The following is a 16,765-nucleotide window of genomic DNA, read 5'->3' on the forward strand; positions in this document are numbered from 1 at the left end:
GGTCTGATACATTTTTAAGCCTAAGAATAAATCCTATTAATAAGTAACAATACTGTGTTCTCAAATTTTATTGAACATACTTTTTCATTAAAGATCAGTTGCAAAGCAAAATTATATTTTATTAATAAAGTCAATAATAACATTTGCTTAAATGTTAGAAATGGACCTGTGAAATTTTAACTGGAAAGGATGGGAAGGAGTATTATTTAAAAAAACACTACTCAACTCAAAGTTTGACCTACAGACAAGGTGATAAACAGCATACAAATCAAGTATGTTCTCCTTCAATGCTGTATGTAGTCTGTCTGATGAAGCCCCAACACAGAACACTTATTGCTAATATCCTCCATCCTTTAAACACCTGAAGGTTATGGGATAGTAATAGGCAACTCACAGAAAGTACCTTTTACCATTTCCTTTTCTTCCAATAGCAAGATCGACAAGCAAATGGATAACAAGAATATTATGCTTAACAAACCACCACAGCCCTGCCTGTCGCGAAATATTCTAATCAAGGTTTAGGGATTTGTAGGCTGAAAGGAAAGAATATAGTAATTATTGGGGAGTGATTCCCAGCTTCAGTCCATCTGAATCCATTCCAGTTCTGACACTTTTTGCAAATTCTCTACTCGCCACCAAAGTCCAGCTCCTTGCCTGGTGTCTGCTGGGGCTCATCAAGCCGTGAGCAGCTCTTTGGTCAGCAGGCACCTATGAGGGCTTCACAAGCCACCTTCTGCAGTCACACCCTCCACCAGTTCCTGGAGTCTAATTAGAGCCTTCCTAAAGGCCAAGGAAACTCTCAGGAGAACAAGGATTTTCATCTTTACAAGCCATATTAAGTAGCACAAAGGATCAAGGTTTGCAGCTATTTTATTTACAAGTATACATTTAACACAATGAAGTAAAACACTGATGTATCAAGCTTAGTTTAGAGTAGTGTAACAATAGGTATTTTGATGATTACATTATTTTAAACAACAAACTACACTGAAAAATTAATGCCGATAAAATTCTTGGTCATAATATTATTAAGAAATACAATATATAAATTGAAAATATGATTGCTTAAAATGGAAGTGAACTCGTTTGGACAGAGTCAGAGTTTAACATAATCTGAAAGTGAGGGGGGAAGCTCTGACCCAAATGGTATCTCCCAGGTTAACAGAAGAAAAAAGAAGCACAGTTTATCTTAAAGGAAAACGGGCAGTCTGCTTCTTCATGTAGAATATATTCCCAGTGTCCTCAGGTTCTGCAGTAGAATTACATCACCGAGCATGAAGACTTTCCTTGTGAAGCTGCCCCGTCAATTTTTTCTGCCTCCAAAATTATCCTTCTAAAAACATCCACAGCAGTCTAAAAAGAGAAAACCAATCATAGTGTTTTATCAGTTTTAAAGTGTTGTTGTTAGGTTCCATCAAGTGGATTCTGATGCATGGTGACCCCGTGTGTGCAGAGTAAAACTGCTCCATAGGGTTTTTCAAGGCTGTGACCTTTTGGAAACAGATCACCAGGCCTTTATTCTGAGGTCCTCTGGGTGGGTTCGAATCACCAGCATTTAGGTTAGTAGTCGAGCACTTATCCATTTGTGCCACCCAGGGATTCCAAGGTAGACCCTGATAAATAGTTCTCCTGGCAGCAGAAACGAAGAAGGCATGAGCCCGCCCAGTCCTCCTGCAAGTGCAGGCTGAGGAGGTCACCTGAGTTCTGCAGGCTTCAGGTAAGCCCTAGGAGCCTCAGACTCACCACTCCCTCCCTCCTCCAGCTCAACACTCCCTCATCACCACCTGACTTGAGACCATTAGCATTAACCGCACAGCATGATGATCCCTGTTTTCATCAGTCACAAGAAGCCGGAAGATTCCTCATTCCCAGATACTAACTACCATCTCCTACCCCTCTCTTCCCCACTGCTCCCTTCCACTGTGTACTCTGGAATGTTAAGGTTAAGGATCAACAAAATCTTCTTCACTTTTTTGCTTTAATTTTCCCTGAAGATAACTGCTTTCCCCACAGCCCTTTCAAGAGGGAACCATTTTCTCTCTTCTAGTCTTGATATTACAAGACCCAAGGTATGGTCGGGGCTCTCTCCCTCAGGCCCTTTCCAACCTCCTCCCTAAAACTCAGCTTGACTCTTCCGCTGTGGGACCACACAGATCAATCCCAGCCCTCCTCAATACAGGCACGCGCAAACTTGGGCACTTCCCCTCGTTCCTCCTGGCACATCATCAGGTCTCTACCATCCCTCCAGGGATACTTCTGGGTAATCTCAACCCACAAACCATCCTTCCAATATCCTGGCCTCTCAGACGCTTGACCTCCTCTTCTCTGATGAGCTCAGTCTCTCACTCTCATGGTCAGGCCCTACTAGTCCTTCACAACATGGAGTTGTTGTCATTTGCGGCAGGAAAGCCTCTCTTACGCTGAAGTAGGTTTAACATTGTCAGTCTCTGCCCTTTAAATGCCAACAGTACCTGCAGTCACTGTGAGAATAAAAAAAAATCCTCATTTTCAAAAGCCCCACGGAGAAGGCAGTGTCCAGATAGTGTCATTACCAACAACCACACCTCCTCCATCATCTAAATTTCAAGTATTCTACTGTACCTATCTTCCTTGCTCACTTTCTCCTGTATCCTGAACTCAGCAATTCTCATCCCCACAGGGACCTACAGTTCATTGATCCTCCTACATTTGCCCTGTTCCTAAACCACTTCTTGTTCACCTTGGCCAGCTTAGATTTCACGGTCCACCATTATAGTCACTGTCCTTCAACTCCCTCCTCAGCCAACTGTCTGCTACATGGTGCCTGCAGCCTCATGGCAAACGCAGCAAGGAAAACTCACACTGCCCACTCTCTCCCTTTTTAAATCCCTGACCATGCATCTAAAGTGGGCCCCCAGTGCTGCCAATAAGCAAACGGGTACCCTTCCCTAGTCTATTCACTCTCCCAGATGAATATTTCATGCCGTGTCCTTTCTCCTCAAATTTCTAGCCCCCTCCCCCTCATTCTCACACTCAGCTGATAACCCTGTTTTCCATTTCACTGGGGAAACAGAAGCAGCATTCATTAGAGAACGCTACATACTCCCTTCGCCCAGTGGACCCATCCACTCAACCCGGGCTCAAATACTCAGCCTTCTTTCCTGTGGGGATGAATGAGGTGCCTGTCTTCCTAATTAATCTAAAGCTAACCCCAAGTCCCATTCTCTCTTGCCTAACAATGACACTGGCTTCGGCAATTCTCCACCTTCTTTCTGCATTATCAGTTTCCTCTCTCTTTTCCACAATTATACAAATTGTTATCTATTCTATTCTAAAAAAAAGCACAGGAAAGTGTTTGGAAAGGTACACACCGTCTTACCAAGAAAAATAAACATCCCTGGTATTTGACTCTTCTATATAAATCTTAGAACTAGCCTCAATTATCTATGTTATCTCACACTGTCAAAATATATTCTCTTTCATCAAACTGCTGAAAGAAAGCTGAAGGCTTTCTACCAGTAAATAAAACAGAACTGAAAATACACCCCACAGTTCACTGACAGCCAAAGAGCAGGACTCTCATCAACTTGCTGACAATTCTGACTACTGTGTACTTTGTTATCAATAAAGTTGACTGAAATCTGCTTAAGATGGTTTATTTTAAAATACTGTATTTTTGGTTAAGTAATACAAATTATAAACAGGCTACACCTGACACTTTCTATCAATAAAAAAATTGAGAATTCCAAACAAACTGATATAATCACAGGACTACATATATACATATATATATATATAGAGAGAGTGTATCTCCCTATTAAATAGACAAATGAGCAGTAATCATTTTAATAACTAAGGTGAAGATGATAGTCCAAAAATTAAGGGATTAGAATCACTTATATCTCTTAGGTAAGGGTTGCTTATATAAGGGATCAGAATCACTTGATGGGGAGAAAAATTCCCTAGGATTAGGATTACCTAATTACTGACAGTACTTTCGAAGACAAAGCGAGAAGGAGTACAACAAAAGACACTAACAGACACCGAGAAATATCCAGACAGGCCCTTCAGGTATTTGATCAGAACATTCCAATGATATCACCCAATGACACCACTGTATTTATCTAATTTGGGTACAAGACTCTTTCTGCCTTAAAGGATCCATTTCCCGTGTAATAAGGTACTTACTGATATGGTAATAATGTTAGAGCAAATAGCATTTGTCTAGCTGAAGATGTCCAAGGATCCTTGCTTTCTTTGCTAAATCTATGAATCACAGAATCTAAGCTGGCTAAGAAGGAAAGTGAGAACAAAAGTGGTTTAGCTAATAATTTGCTAGATCTACCAAAACCTAAAAGAATCATAGTGAGATTTTTTTCATTTTAACTTTTAAAGCTTTCAGCACAATTCATCTTTTATCTGGGTATTCAAAAAGCAGTATACTACCTTCTAACAAAATCAAAAGATCAAACAGTCAACCTATCTAGAGCCATATTAAAAATCTTCAGTTCTAGTAAACTACAACATAATCTAGAGAGAGAAAAGCCTGCATTCAGAGACCAAATACGTTAACAACATATTTTAAACAAACTACTACATCTCAAAAAGATTAAATTTACCCAAGGTAATATGCCCTATTAAAAAATTACACTGGGTAGGGTTCATAAGGTATCTATGCCTTCGAGGTTGCTGGAGGGAATAATAACTGCCAGGTAAGCACAGAACTCACTCACTCACATACTTTCTCTCTCTCTTACTTACTTACTTACAAACACACACACACACACACACACACACACACACACACACTACATGAAGTCTACATGAATAGAGAAACATTACTGATGATGCCTATTTCATTATAATGTGAAACAGAATATTTTAAATTGCTTTATGACTCTCAGGTTTTCACCCAAGAGAAACAGACAGGGTGAAGTTAGCCAACAGAATCCGAAGATAGCAAGATAGCTAGTGGACCACTGAATTGCACTCTTCTATCCTAAATTTTTATTATGAAAATTTCAAGCATACAGAAACATGGAAAGAATTACACAATAAGCACATACACCCACTATCTGAACTCAACAACTATTAACATCTTTGCCACATTTGTTTGCCTGTTTGTCTATCATATATCCATCTATCTATGAATTTACTATCCAACCATCCCATCTGCAAGTAAGCAGCAAACATTGTGAGACGTGGCTCCTGAATTCTTTGGTTTGTACGTACTGAGAGTCAGGATAAACCAAATAAATCAAACCCACTGCCATCAAGTCGATTCTGACTCACAGTTATTCTCTTCATAATTCCAATACCACCACTGCACCTAAGAAAATTAACACTATTTTCCCTAACATACCCAGAACATATTCACAATTGTTCAAAAATACCTTTTACACTAGTATTTTTAGAATCAGATTCCAATTAAGGCTCATACATAGCATCTGCTATGTCTCACAGACTCTGTAATCTAGCACAGTCTCTACCTGCTGCCCCTAAGAACAAACACTTCAGTTTCTATTACACTTGGGTTGTACACAAGCCCCCCTTTTTCCATCAGTCAGAAAGCACGGTGTAGAGGAAAGAGAACTAGATTTGGGCTAGATTTAAAGCTGAGTCCTACAGTCCTAGTTCTTATTACCATATAAAGTGTAGAGTGATCTTAGAAAAGTCATTTAACCTCTTTGGGTCTTACTACCCTCACCTCTAAAATACGACAGTTTGACTAGATGATCTTAAGGATAAACAACAACAACAACAAAAAAACAACCCACTGCCGTCGAGTCAATTCCGACTCACAACGACCCTTAGGATAGAGTAGAACTGCCCCCATAGAGTTTCCAAGGAGTGCCTGGTGGTTTGAACTGCCAACCTTTCAATTAGCAGCTGTAGGCTCTCTTAACCACTATGCCACCAGGGTTTCCAAGGATAGAGCAGGGACCCAATAAATGTTTTATTTAATTCAATTAAAAATTATAGATATCTCTTACTATCTGAACTCTTGTTATCTGAATTTTCATTATCTGTACTCAGGAACTGAACTGGTTTAGATAAATCCCTTAGCTGTATGAAACTTGGGAACCAATTACACAGATTTAATATCCCTCACTATCTGAACAGAGCAACCCAACAGATTTGAATATCAAGGGCTACTTGGGTTGACTGAGAACCTATTAAGATACAAACACAGTTATGAACATTATGGAAAATATAAAGGTAAATGATATGATCTTGGATCTCAGAATTAATTGAGGGGCATGAGAGAGAAGAAACTATTGTTGATTTTAGCTGATGAATCAAGAAGTCAAGGAGAAGGTGAAATTTTCACTGAACCTTAAGAGCTACTGATTTCGACAACAGGGAAAAGTGGGTGAGCAGGCAGAGAAGAGTACTAGGTCAACGTTTGCTAACTGCGTACCAAGAATAATGCATTTACCCTCAGTGAACTGCAACTTCTTCACAGAAATGGAAACCAAATTACTTGAGGATCAAATAAGATAAACATGTTGAAAACACTTTAAAAACGATAAAGCATCATACGAACTTAAGTAGTTGATTAGAGAAAGGATCATCTAGGCCGGAGAAAAGCATGGGTAAAGATGAGGCATTTGGACAGTATCCACTGTGTGTGCTGAAGTGGTCTGGGGTGACTGAGTAGAGGGGTGGCATCAGAGGAGAAACAAGAAAAGTATAAATCATATGCTGCCCTCAATATCATGCCAATGGTTTTGGGCCTGGTTCTACATATAGCGGGAAACTCACTGATAGTTTTTGAGTAGAGGATGACAATCTGTTTTGTAGCTTTAGAGAGCTAAGAGAAGGGTTTATTGGTGAAACAATGGAGGCAGGAGACAAGCTTTGATGATACAGGTCTGGGTGAGAGAATACAAGTCTAAATGATGGCAACGGAAGGAAAAGGAGCCATGCAAAATCTTCTGAAATGGAATTTACATCCTTCCTAAGACACGTCTCTTAAGGAACATCTATGGGGCTTAAATTGGTAATAAATGCCTGCAGAATGGTTCTTAATATTTTCTATGTTAAAAACATTACCTGACTCAGTTTTATCTTACAGAAAAGGGGGAGGAGATTTGAGTACAAAATGATTGCCAAATGATTTAAGATAATTCTTTTTTGCTTCCTATGTCTGCAGTTGTGTATCAGCCTTCACTATAAAATGAAAATAATAAAATATGTTTACAAAAGGTAGTATTTCCTTTCCTATTACTTTCTGTGTGTTCTACACATATTTTATGGTCCCATCCTAAGTAGAATCCTGACAGAAATTTATAAAAATACAAAGAGTACCTTGCTAAAGCAACCAGGAGTGATACAGATGGATGTGAGATGCTGGGTAAGAGGAACATATGATTGTGGCTGGTGGGAACGCAGTGCTAAGGTCATTTAAAAAATATATACCTGATTTTCTTTAGCAGAAGATTCCAAAAAAGCTGCATTCCAAGATTCTGCTAAAGCTTTCCCTTCTTCATAACTGATCACCCTAAAGGAAAAAGGAAATTCTAATTAATTTGTCCTTCATTATATTAAACAGTATGAAACAGGCAACATTTTTTATCATTTTTTTCCTTATGAAGCAGAACCATGTTCTCAATATTATCGTCAAGTATGTAACAGAGAGGATCATTTTAATTATGCTAGAGTTGGGGACCAGAACAGACACTGTCTTACACGGTTAACCAAGCTCCAGCAAGCACTTATAATTCAGAGAACGTGATTTTATTTTCCAATACTCCAATATTTGTAACAATCCACTATTTTACAGCTAGGCTTTAAACACCTAGGGCCAGGGACAATTTCGAAAGGGCTCACAGCTCAACTCTGTTGTACACAGACTGCAGGGAACTCAGCCAGCAAACGTCTCTTCCTCTGCAGACATTAAGCTCCATGAGAATGTGGCCCTTGCCTCCCTTCACCTCAGTAACCCTAACCCTTGCTACCAAAAAAAAAAAAAAAAACCCACCTGAACAAATTAATGGTATCTTTGTCTTTTCAGATTTTGCTTTATGCAAAATGGTAGAATAACCTAAAGACAACTTTTTATAAAGTCTGCTTCTTTTATAGAGGAGACACTTTCAAGGTATGTGAGATTTATACTATAGTTGTGCTATGTTTTTGCTATGCATAATCACAGCCACACTTCTTAACAGACAGAAACAGGTATGCTAGAGCTAAAAATATTCCTACCATAAGAATGACAAATGGAACTTCAACGACTAAATCAATTTAGACTTAATTTTATAAATCACTAATTATTTAAAAGCTACGCACCTTTCCATATGTAGGTCTTTCTTATTTCCCACCAACATAATAGGTATCCTGTTAATATAAGGGAAAAAAAAGCCAGCGTAAACTAGTCAGCACCAGATTTTACTATTCAGAAGATATTACTACAATGAGTTTATCTAACAGAACAGATAAAGAAAAGATCACTACTTACTGAACTTTCCCCACCATATCCAACAATTTGCCATGGATAACTTTAATCACTTCAAAACTACAAAACAAAAAGTATGAAATCAGACATCCATTTTAGTCTTTAATCACTCATTAAAAAATTTTACAAGTATATATTATGCAATATTTACAGTAGGAAAAATATAAAATGTCATACCATTTTAATATAAAATAAACTGAACACAAGGAACTCCTTTCTTTCCTACCAATCTCTCTCTCGCCCCTCCCACATACATATGATACTTAGTAATCCTTATTAACGGAGTCCCTGGGTGGTACAAACAGTTAACTCGCTGGCTCAGATGCTAACTGAAACATTGGAAGTTAGAGTCTACCCAGAGGTGCCTAGGAAGAAAGGCCTAGAGATCTACTGCTAAAAAACCCCTCCACTGAAAACCCTATACAGTACAGTTCTGCTCTGACACACAAGAGGCCGCCATGAGTAAGGGCCAACTCAATAGCAACTGTTTCTTTTCTCTCCTATATCAACTGTCTAATTTATAATGGATAAAACTGTGGCACTGCTAAGTAAAGTGACTTGTCCAGAGTTGTAAACTGTTAGTATGGATAAACAAGAACACATACCATCTCTCAAATCTGAGTTCTTTTTCCATGTCTAGAAATTATGAAATTGGATGTGTGTTTTGTTTAATGAGAAGGAACAACTCTATCGGGGCTTTACGATACAAAGGAATAATCCGGGACTTCTGTTTCATTTCACAAAATAATGAACAATGGGTATAATAATCTAGGTGGGGGCTAAATTCAACCGAAGAGTGTATACAGTTTTGATCAACAGATCAGCTTACTCAGGAAGTTTCACTAACATATAGGGAGTCGCAGGATTATGAACGAGATCTCTTCCTGTGTCTTTAAGTCGAATACGTAGGTGAGGGGGAGGAGGTGCATACAGTTCTTACTTAGCCTTACTTTAGCGCAAAAAAGGGGCCCTGGTGGTGCAGTGATTAAGAACTCAGGCTGCTAACCAAAAGGTTGGCAGTTTGAATCCACCAGCTGCTCCTTGCAAACCTATGGGGCATAGGGTCACTATAAGTCGGAATCGACTCCACAGCAACGGTTTTTTTTTTTTTTGGTGCAGCAAGTGAAGGTGATTGTGATGAAGAATTTGTTGTGGGTTGGTTCAATTGTTTCAAACTAACTCTACTTGTTGCCATGGAGGGCAAATTTACATAACATTAAAGGGCAAGCAACAGGTGTCCCTAAGTCAGACGTTAGCAACCTGGGGTCTGCCTGCATTTCTCGGTTATTTGTAAATATGTATTCAGCGTATGGGTTTCTAACAAAACAAAACACCATTCTTCCCTTATTCCCTCATGTTTGAGATTTACTTGAGAATGCCTGTTAAACTGTGAGTTACTAAGATGAAAGGCATCCTTTAAAAACAAAACACACTGTTTTAGTAAGGACAGACAGGCTCAGAGACTGCCTGAGGTACCACACTGAGATGACACAGAAAACTTTTTGTCTCTCCACTATGCAGTTAGGCAGTAGTTTCTCAGATATATGAACTCCCTGGTAAGCAAAGTTTTCATCTTAAAATATCTTTGTGTATTTTTCTAATTTCCGCAGTGACAAACGCTATCTTTTCAACTTGATTCTAGAGATGTCTCATCTACTTTGTGTGTACCAAAAGAGAGAAAAAGGAATCAATGGATGCACTAAGAAAATCTTCTACCAACTATTTTAATTCCTCCGACTAACAATTTATAAAGTAACCAATATTAATAATTTTCTAAAAATCATAAAGTATACAATGAAACCACCTTTCAATAAGCTGTTTTTCAAGTAAATTAGCGAAACAGTGGGAATTCATAAACTCATCTGATACTATTGGTATACTGAATTTTTTTATATTAATACACCGATTATTGGTATATTAAATTTTTTCTGAACAAGGCATTATATGGCAGGCATTTAAGTAGAAAATGACAGAATTTAGTGAGCAAGTGAGGGTTAAACATGAATTATGCCATGATAAATAAATTTTAAAAATATATAATCAAAATTAAGAAAATATTTTATAACTAATATGACAAAAAGGACTAATAGTTTTTACAACTTAAGGTGCTCTTGCCATGAATAAAACTACCAAGTCCCAAAATAATAAACAGGCAGTGGTTTTATGCATAAAATACAAGCATTATTTTTAGTGATAAAATATAAACACATTAGATAGGCATCTTTCTATTGCTGAACATGGCATATTATACATCCAACTTACTGTTTTCAAAGAGTAGATAATACCAAAAATGTATTTATATGGTAAATAAAAATAGAAAATATGGAACAGCACTCTGAGAGGAAATTTAAGTACATTAAAACAATCCATGCAAAACAAAAAGGGAGACCAGAAAGAAATACACCAAGTTATCAACACTATTTAGACTGAGGGTGATTTCCCCTTTCTTTTCCATTTTTTACCTTTCAGCTGTAAGCATTCTCAGGGGCTGGCAGTATGGGATTTACTTATAAGAATGTCTACAGTACTTAAACATTTTATAGCAAGACTTTAAAACTGAGAAGTATGTTTCCCTGTCCTAGATAAAAAGGTTAAACAACACATCAATAGTGAGCACACTGCGACTGTCGTTTGCAGTAGAGTGTGTAGTGGAGGGTAGTACACTGTCCAATGTAGCAGCCACTAGCCACACTGGCTATTAAGCACTTGAAATGTGGCTAGTGTGACCAAGGAACTGAATTTTAAATTTTATTTAACTGAAATTAGTTTAACCTTTAACAGCCACACGTGGCTTGTGGCTACCATATGGGACAGCGCAGATATAGTAGAACATTTCCATCATCACAGTTAAAGTCTATTCAACAGTGCTGGCTTTGACTGAAATTGGAGGTCTGTATATAAATCTCAGCACTGCCATATACTATCTCTACAACCTGGGCAAGTTACTGACCCCTTTGTCACTCAGTTCCTTTCTATGGTAAGTGGGAAACAGGAGTATCTCTGGCAAAGGACTGTTTTTAAGTTAATGATTAAATGAAATAATATAGTATGTAAGTAAACTGGGAACTCCTTTGGAGCCCTGGTGGTGTAGTGGTTAAGAGCCTGGCTGCTAACCAAAAGGTCGGCAGTTCAAATCCACCAGCTGATCGGTGGAAACCCTATGGGGCAGTTCTACTCTGTCCTGTAGGGTCGCTACGAGTTGGAAGCGACTCGAAGGCACCTAACAACACAACAGTGTAAGTGAAGAGCACAGTAAACCTGCTGACATGTCACACTCAACAGAAGCTAGATAGCCACAAATTTCCCCTCTGCTGGAACTGAATTTTCACTAATTCTTCAAAGATACAAGTGTTTGCTCAGTGCTTAGAGCTCTGCTACTAACATGGACGGCGCAGCGCAGCACAGCTCTGCTCAGCCCTAGTCACAGACTGAGCTCTCACCTCCTCCGTGTTAAAACAGATGCCGTGCCCTGAGAACAGTGTGAAAAAATGTGTGGACAGAGGAACCAAAATCGATCATTATTAACAAAAACAGGAGCCCCATTTTTATATAGTAAAGTGAGCCTGTGATTACTCAAGGTCTAATTTCATAAATTCAAAGGATAAAATATTCAACTAACCAAAATCCCAAAATTATATTAGGAAGTCCATTCCACATTATATGGTAAAAACACACAAAAACTAAACTCAATTTATATACTTACCATTTCAATTAGAAAAGTTTAGGTCAATACAGACTTTTATTCTATTAGTATAACAGAATATCTATCCAGATATTTTTTCTTAACCCACTTGCTCTACAAGACAATCATTAAAAAGTATTCAGCCTAATAATTAAGTTTACTTATTACTGCCACATGCAGCGTAATCCTTGAAAAGAATTAATGCTATCTAGGTGTAGCAAATAAACTCAAGCAAACATAAGGAGTGATTACCTTTTGATTGATGTAACAGAGTACACAAGAATATAACCATTAATATCTATAGAGTATGTCTGAGGAAAGATGGAATATTCATCCTGTGGAGGAAAAAATAATAACATTTAGCAAATACAAAACAGAATATATTTAGTAAATATAGCATAACAAGCAATCTTTACCTAAACTTTTTCACATACTATCTAACCAAAGAAGTCAAGGTAAACATGAAGTAGATTACAGGTAGCTCCCGACTTATATCATATTCAAGTTGACAAACTGCATTTAGCACTATCTGGTTTTTTTTTTGGGGGGGTCTATCTTATCATTAGTAATATGTACTACAAACAATGTTGCAGCACGGAATTTGCTGATGTTACCATTTCAGATGTTCACGCACAGATGTTCAATGTTATGATTTACTGTTCAAAACCTGCCCTATTTAAAAAACAAAACAAAACAAAAACCAAAAACCCAAACCTGTTGCCGTCAAGTTGAATCTGACTCATAATGATTCTATAGGACAGAGTAGAACTGCCCCGCAGGGTTTCTAAGGAGCAGCTGGTGGATTTGAACTGCTGACCTTTTGGTTGGCAGCCTTAGCTCTCTTAACCACTATGCCACCAGGGCTCCAACTCTTCATCGTTGGAGTAAACGTTTATGATTTCTGCATTTTTAAATGTATGTATGTAGTAAGATATACCTGTAAGTTTATATATTTCCAACCCCCAAAGACAAATAAAGATCAGATTTATAAAGATACTGATAATAAAAGGCAATAATAATGAAAACTAAAAAAAAAAGAAAAGAAAAGGCTTTCATTTTAACTTACATCAGAGCAACCAACTTAAGATGGAGTTGTCGGAACAGAACCCCATCATAAGCCGGGGTCTACCTGCACAATATTATTCCAGAAACATAGCAGAACACTGAAGATTTTTTTAAGACTGATTTTGGGTGATAATGTGCCTTAAAGATAATATTCAGAACTGACTCTAACTGACCTAGGGCTTCAGAAGGAAGTAACTTCTATAATTCCTAGGAGAAAAGAAAGGAAGGAAGAAAAAGATGCTTGGGTCAGTGATCTCATATCAAAGGGAAAGCATTAATATGTTTCTTCGATGGATGAGAGTCCAGAATCCTTTAGATCTTACAGAAAATTTTTAAGTCCTACTGGTTTATTTCATAGATCTGTATTTTCATATTTGAAAGTGTCATATTATCACCTAACCTACTTTACAAGTTGAACCACTTCTGTGCATGTCAGTCCTACTGGCCTAAGTATATGTGCCTACAATAGTGCTGGTTGGAACCAGTATGCAAGAGAGGAGGAAGAGGAGAGGAGAGAATCAAAACACAGCTCAGTGTTCTCAGACTTCTGAACTTTATGTAAAATCCCACAGCATTTTGGGGATCAAAAAATTATTTACTGAGCTACTTTAGGAATTAAAAAGAGAGACTTCCAGGCAACATGATGCTCTAGGCAGAAGCACCATGCAGTCCCTCCAAAGCAAAGATCGGAAAAAATAAGCCAAACAGAGAAAACAGCAATCCTGAAATCCTAAGGATCAAATGAAGAAACAACTCAGCCAAGCGCCAAATGGAATAAGAAACTGACAGAGAAAAGAGAGCAAGGAGAGATATATGCAGAGGTCCCCTATCAGCTAATGCAGCACAGATCCGCCATCTTGGACCCCTATCAGAGACCAGCGAACAGGGGATACGAGAAAGGAGCTTCACAGAGCTTCCAGCAGAAGACTAAACAACTGGTAACCAATGATATACTTTCCCACCCCCCACACTTCTTCACCCCCACTTGGCCTCCTCTGCTGTCCGTGGCCACAGTCTCTTGGCCGGGAAGCACGGGCTGCTTGGATTCCACCTGCCCGCACTGGCCAACTCCCTGAATGCCATTTGATGGCTGCTGGTGTTGCTATTTTCCACTTCTTTTGATTTCTTCCTTACCTCTCACCACTACCCCCTCCTTTCTCTCAAATACCTGGCTCCATGCACCATCTTTGCTTCTTCCTGAAAGGCTGTGAAACTCCCCTCAAATGTGAAACTGCTTCCTGGTCCATGCTACCACGCTGGTGGGATCCTGGGGCTTTTTTGGTTTGTTTGTTTTGAATTGTTTCTCTTCTTGAATCAGGAGCATGTTCTAGCCAGGCAATACTGCACGGCTTGGGACCTACCCCCTTAGTTTGTGCAGACGCACAGAGGGATCCCTGAGAGCGTTTCTTTTTTCATGGGTTTTTTTTTTTTTGTTTCTTAAGGGAGTTTCTTGTTTTTTTTTTTTTTAATTTTTGTTGTTTTCTTTTCCCCTTTTTGTCTTTCTTCAGTACTCTCTAAACCTTCCTTCTCTTCCTGTCCTCTGAATACCTGGTGCTTAGTGACACCTCTGCACCTTCTAGCCAGGCTGTACTTCAACGCCTGGGAGCAACCTCCCCAGACCTTGTAGCCGTGGGATACCTGGGAGCTTTATTTATTTTTTTTCTTTCTAATATTTATTTACTCATTTTTTTCTTTTCTTTCCTTCTTCTCCTTTTTGTTTTTCTCCATTTGATAGTCTCTCATCTCTCCACTCCAACAGCGAGATACCTTAGCACTCTTTTTTATTTGTTTGTATGTTTTTTGCTCCTGTTCCCTTCTCTTCTCTCCCATACCCATCTTAGCTCCACACATCACAATCTCCCCCCTCTATCCTGCCTACCTGCACTGTGCACCTAACATCACATCACCAAGCAGCACAGGCACAGCCTACCAGAACCTGCCCTGCACTGATTACCGGCCCGCCCTGGTATCCATAGTAAGTGCCACAAACTACCCATCCCAGCAACTCCTCTTCAGCTAGACATGCCCTGCTGTACCATATCTGAGCGACTGACCTTGCCAACTGGAGAAGGAGGGGACAAGTATCGTGCCCACAGATGAGCAAACAACAAACACCACACAGACCGCCTGCTCAGACATAGCCAAATAAAACATAGAAACAGGACAAAACAAACAAATCTACAATGAATAAATGAGAAAAATAACTACTGAATGCTCTGAAGACAGCAGAAAATATCAAAACATTTACAAAAACAGGACAGGATGATTCTAGTACGCGTCCAAAATAAAACACCAGATAACTTTCCAGTAGAAGAAAAGGCACTAGAACTACCTGATAGGGAATTCAAATCTCTAATACTCAGAATTATCCAAGAGTTGAAGGAAAAAGCAGACAAAAATGAGGAAAAAATAGACAAATACATGGAAAACGCAGACAAATTCATGGAAAATACAAAATAAATGGAATAATTCGGGAAAATAATGCAGAAACGAAATTCCAAAATAAATTCACTGGAAATCATACAAAAACAACAATTAGAAATCCAAAAGATAAACAACAAGATTTCAGAAATGAACAGTGTTAGAGAAGGGCTGAGGAACAGATCTGAAACACTGTAAGACAGGATCAGCGATACTGAAGACAAACACTTGGATACAACTCTGTTTGCGGAAAACTCAGAAAAAAGAACGAAGAAAAATGAAGAGAATGAGAATTACGTGGGATACGATTAAAGCAAAAATCTGCAAGTGATGAGAGTTCCAGGACAGGGGGAGAAAACAGAAAACAAAGAGAAGATCAGTGAAGAACTGCTGATAGAAAACTTTCCCAAAATCACGAAAGACGAAAAGCCAGTCATCAAAGAAGCTCAATGAACCTCATACACGATAGACCCCAAAAGAAAATCACCAAGGCATAGCATAATCACACTCGCAAAAACCAAAGACAAACAAAGAATCCTGAGAGCACCTTGAGAAAAATAAGAAGTCACATACAGAGGGGAAACAATAAGACTAAGCTCAGATTATCTGCAAGAAACCATGCAGGCAAGAAGGCAATGGGATGACATATATAAAACCTTGATAGAAAAAAAATTGCCAGCCAAGAATAATATACCCTGAAAAACTCTTGTTCAAATATGATAGTGAAATTAGGACATTTCCAGATAAACAGAAATTAAGGGAATATGTAAAAACCAAACCAAAGTTAGAAGAATTATTAAAGGGAGTCCTTCAATCTAAGAACAAACAACTTCAGCTCATATGCTGAATCTAAGATGCAGGATCGTACTAGGCAGATACAAATCTAGGAAATGAACTCTTAACAACTATCCAAAACCAAAAGAAATACAAAAGGGATTCAGCGCAGTTAATCCGTAAATGACAACATGAGAACAATAAAAGAGGGAATAAACGGTGTAGGTACAGAACCTTCTAATGGAGAGGAAGAGAAGGTGATACCAAGTTAATAATAGACTACTTCAAACTTAGAAAGATAAGGGTAAATTTCATGGTAACCACAAAGAAAGTTAACAAACTTGCTCATAAAAATAAAGAGGAAAAACATAAAGTGTCAGTTAAAA

The 16,765-nt window shown here is 38.4% G+C and overlaps 1 protein-coding gene across 4 annotated transcripts in view; it reads right to left on the reverse strand.

Moving 5' to 3' along the window:
• Positions 1-855: 855 nt before the first annotated feature.
• The window catches only part of RHEB (Ras homolog, mTORC1 binding), a 75,181-nt gene continuing 59,271 nt past the window's right edge, over positions 856-16,765 (reverse strand). For 3 of the 4 annotated variants that reach the window (XM_004372748.3, XM_023727950.1, XM_023727949.1), the window contains 5 exons: positions 12,372-12,454; positions 8,441-8,497; positions 8,272-8,319; positions 7,402-7,483; positions 856-1,353 (listed from right to left, as the gene is read on the reverse strand). In XM_004372748.3, coding sequence (XP_004372805.1) covers positions 1,261-1,353; positions 7,402-7,483; positions 8,272-8,319; positions 8,441-8,497; positions 12,372-12,454 — 363 coding nt within the window. In that variant the 3' untranslated portion in view covers positions 856-1,260. The remainder of the gene's footprint in view (positions 1,354-7,401; positions 7,484-8,271; positions 8,320-8,440; positions 8,498-12,371; positions 12,455-16,765) is intronic. The other variant, XM_023727951.1, reaches the window with a different exon arrangement.

This window comes from Trichechus manatus, unplaced genomic scaffold, assembly GCF_000243295.1.
Source record: "Trichechus manatus latirostris isolate Lorelei unplaced genomic scaffold, TriManLat1.0 scaffold00020, whole genome shotgun sequence".
NCBI lineage: Eukaryota > Metazoa > Chordata > Mammalia > Sirenia > Trichechidae > Trichechus > Trichechus manatus.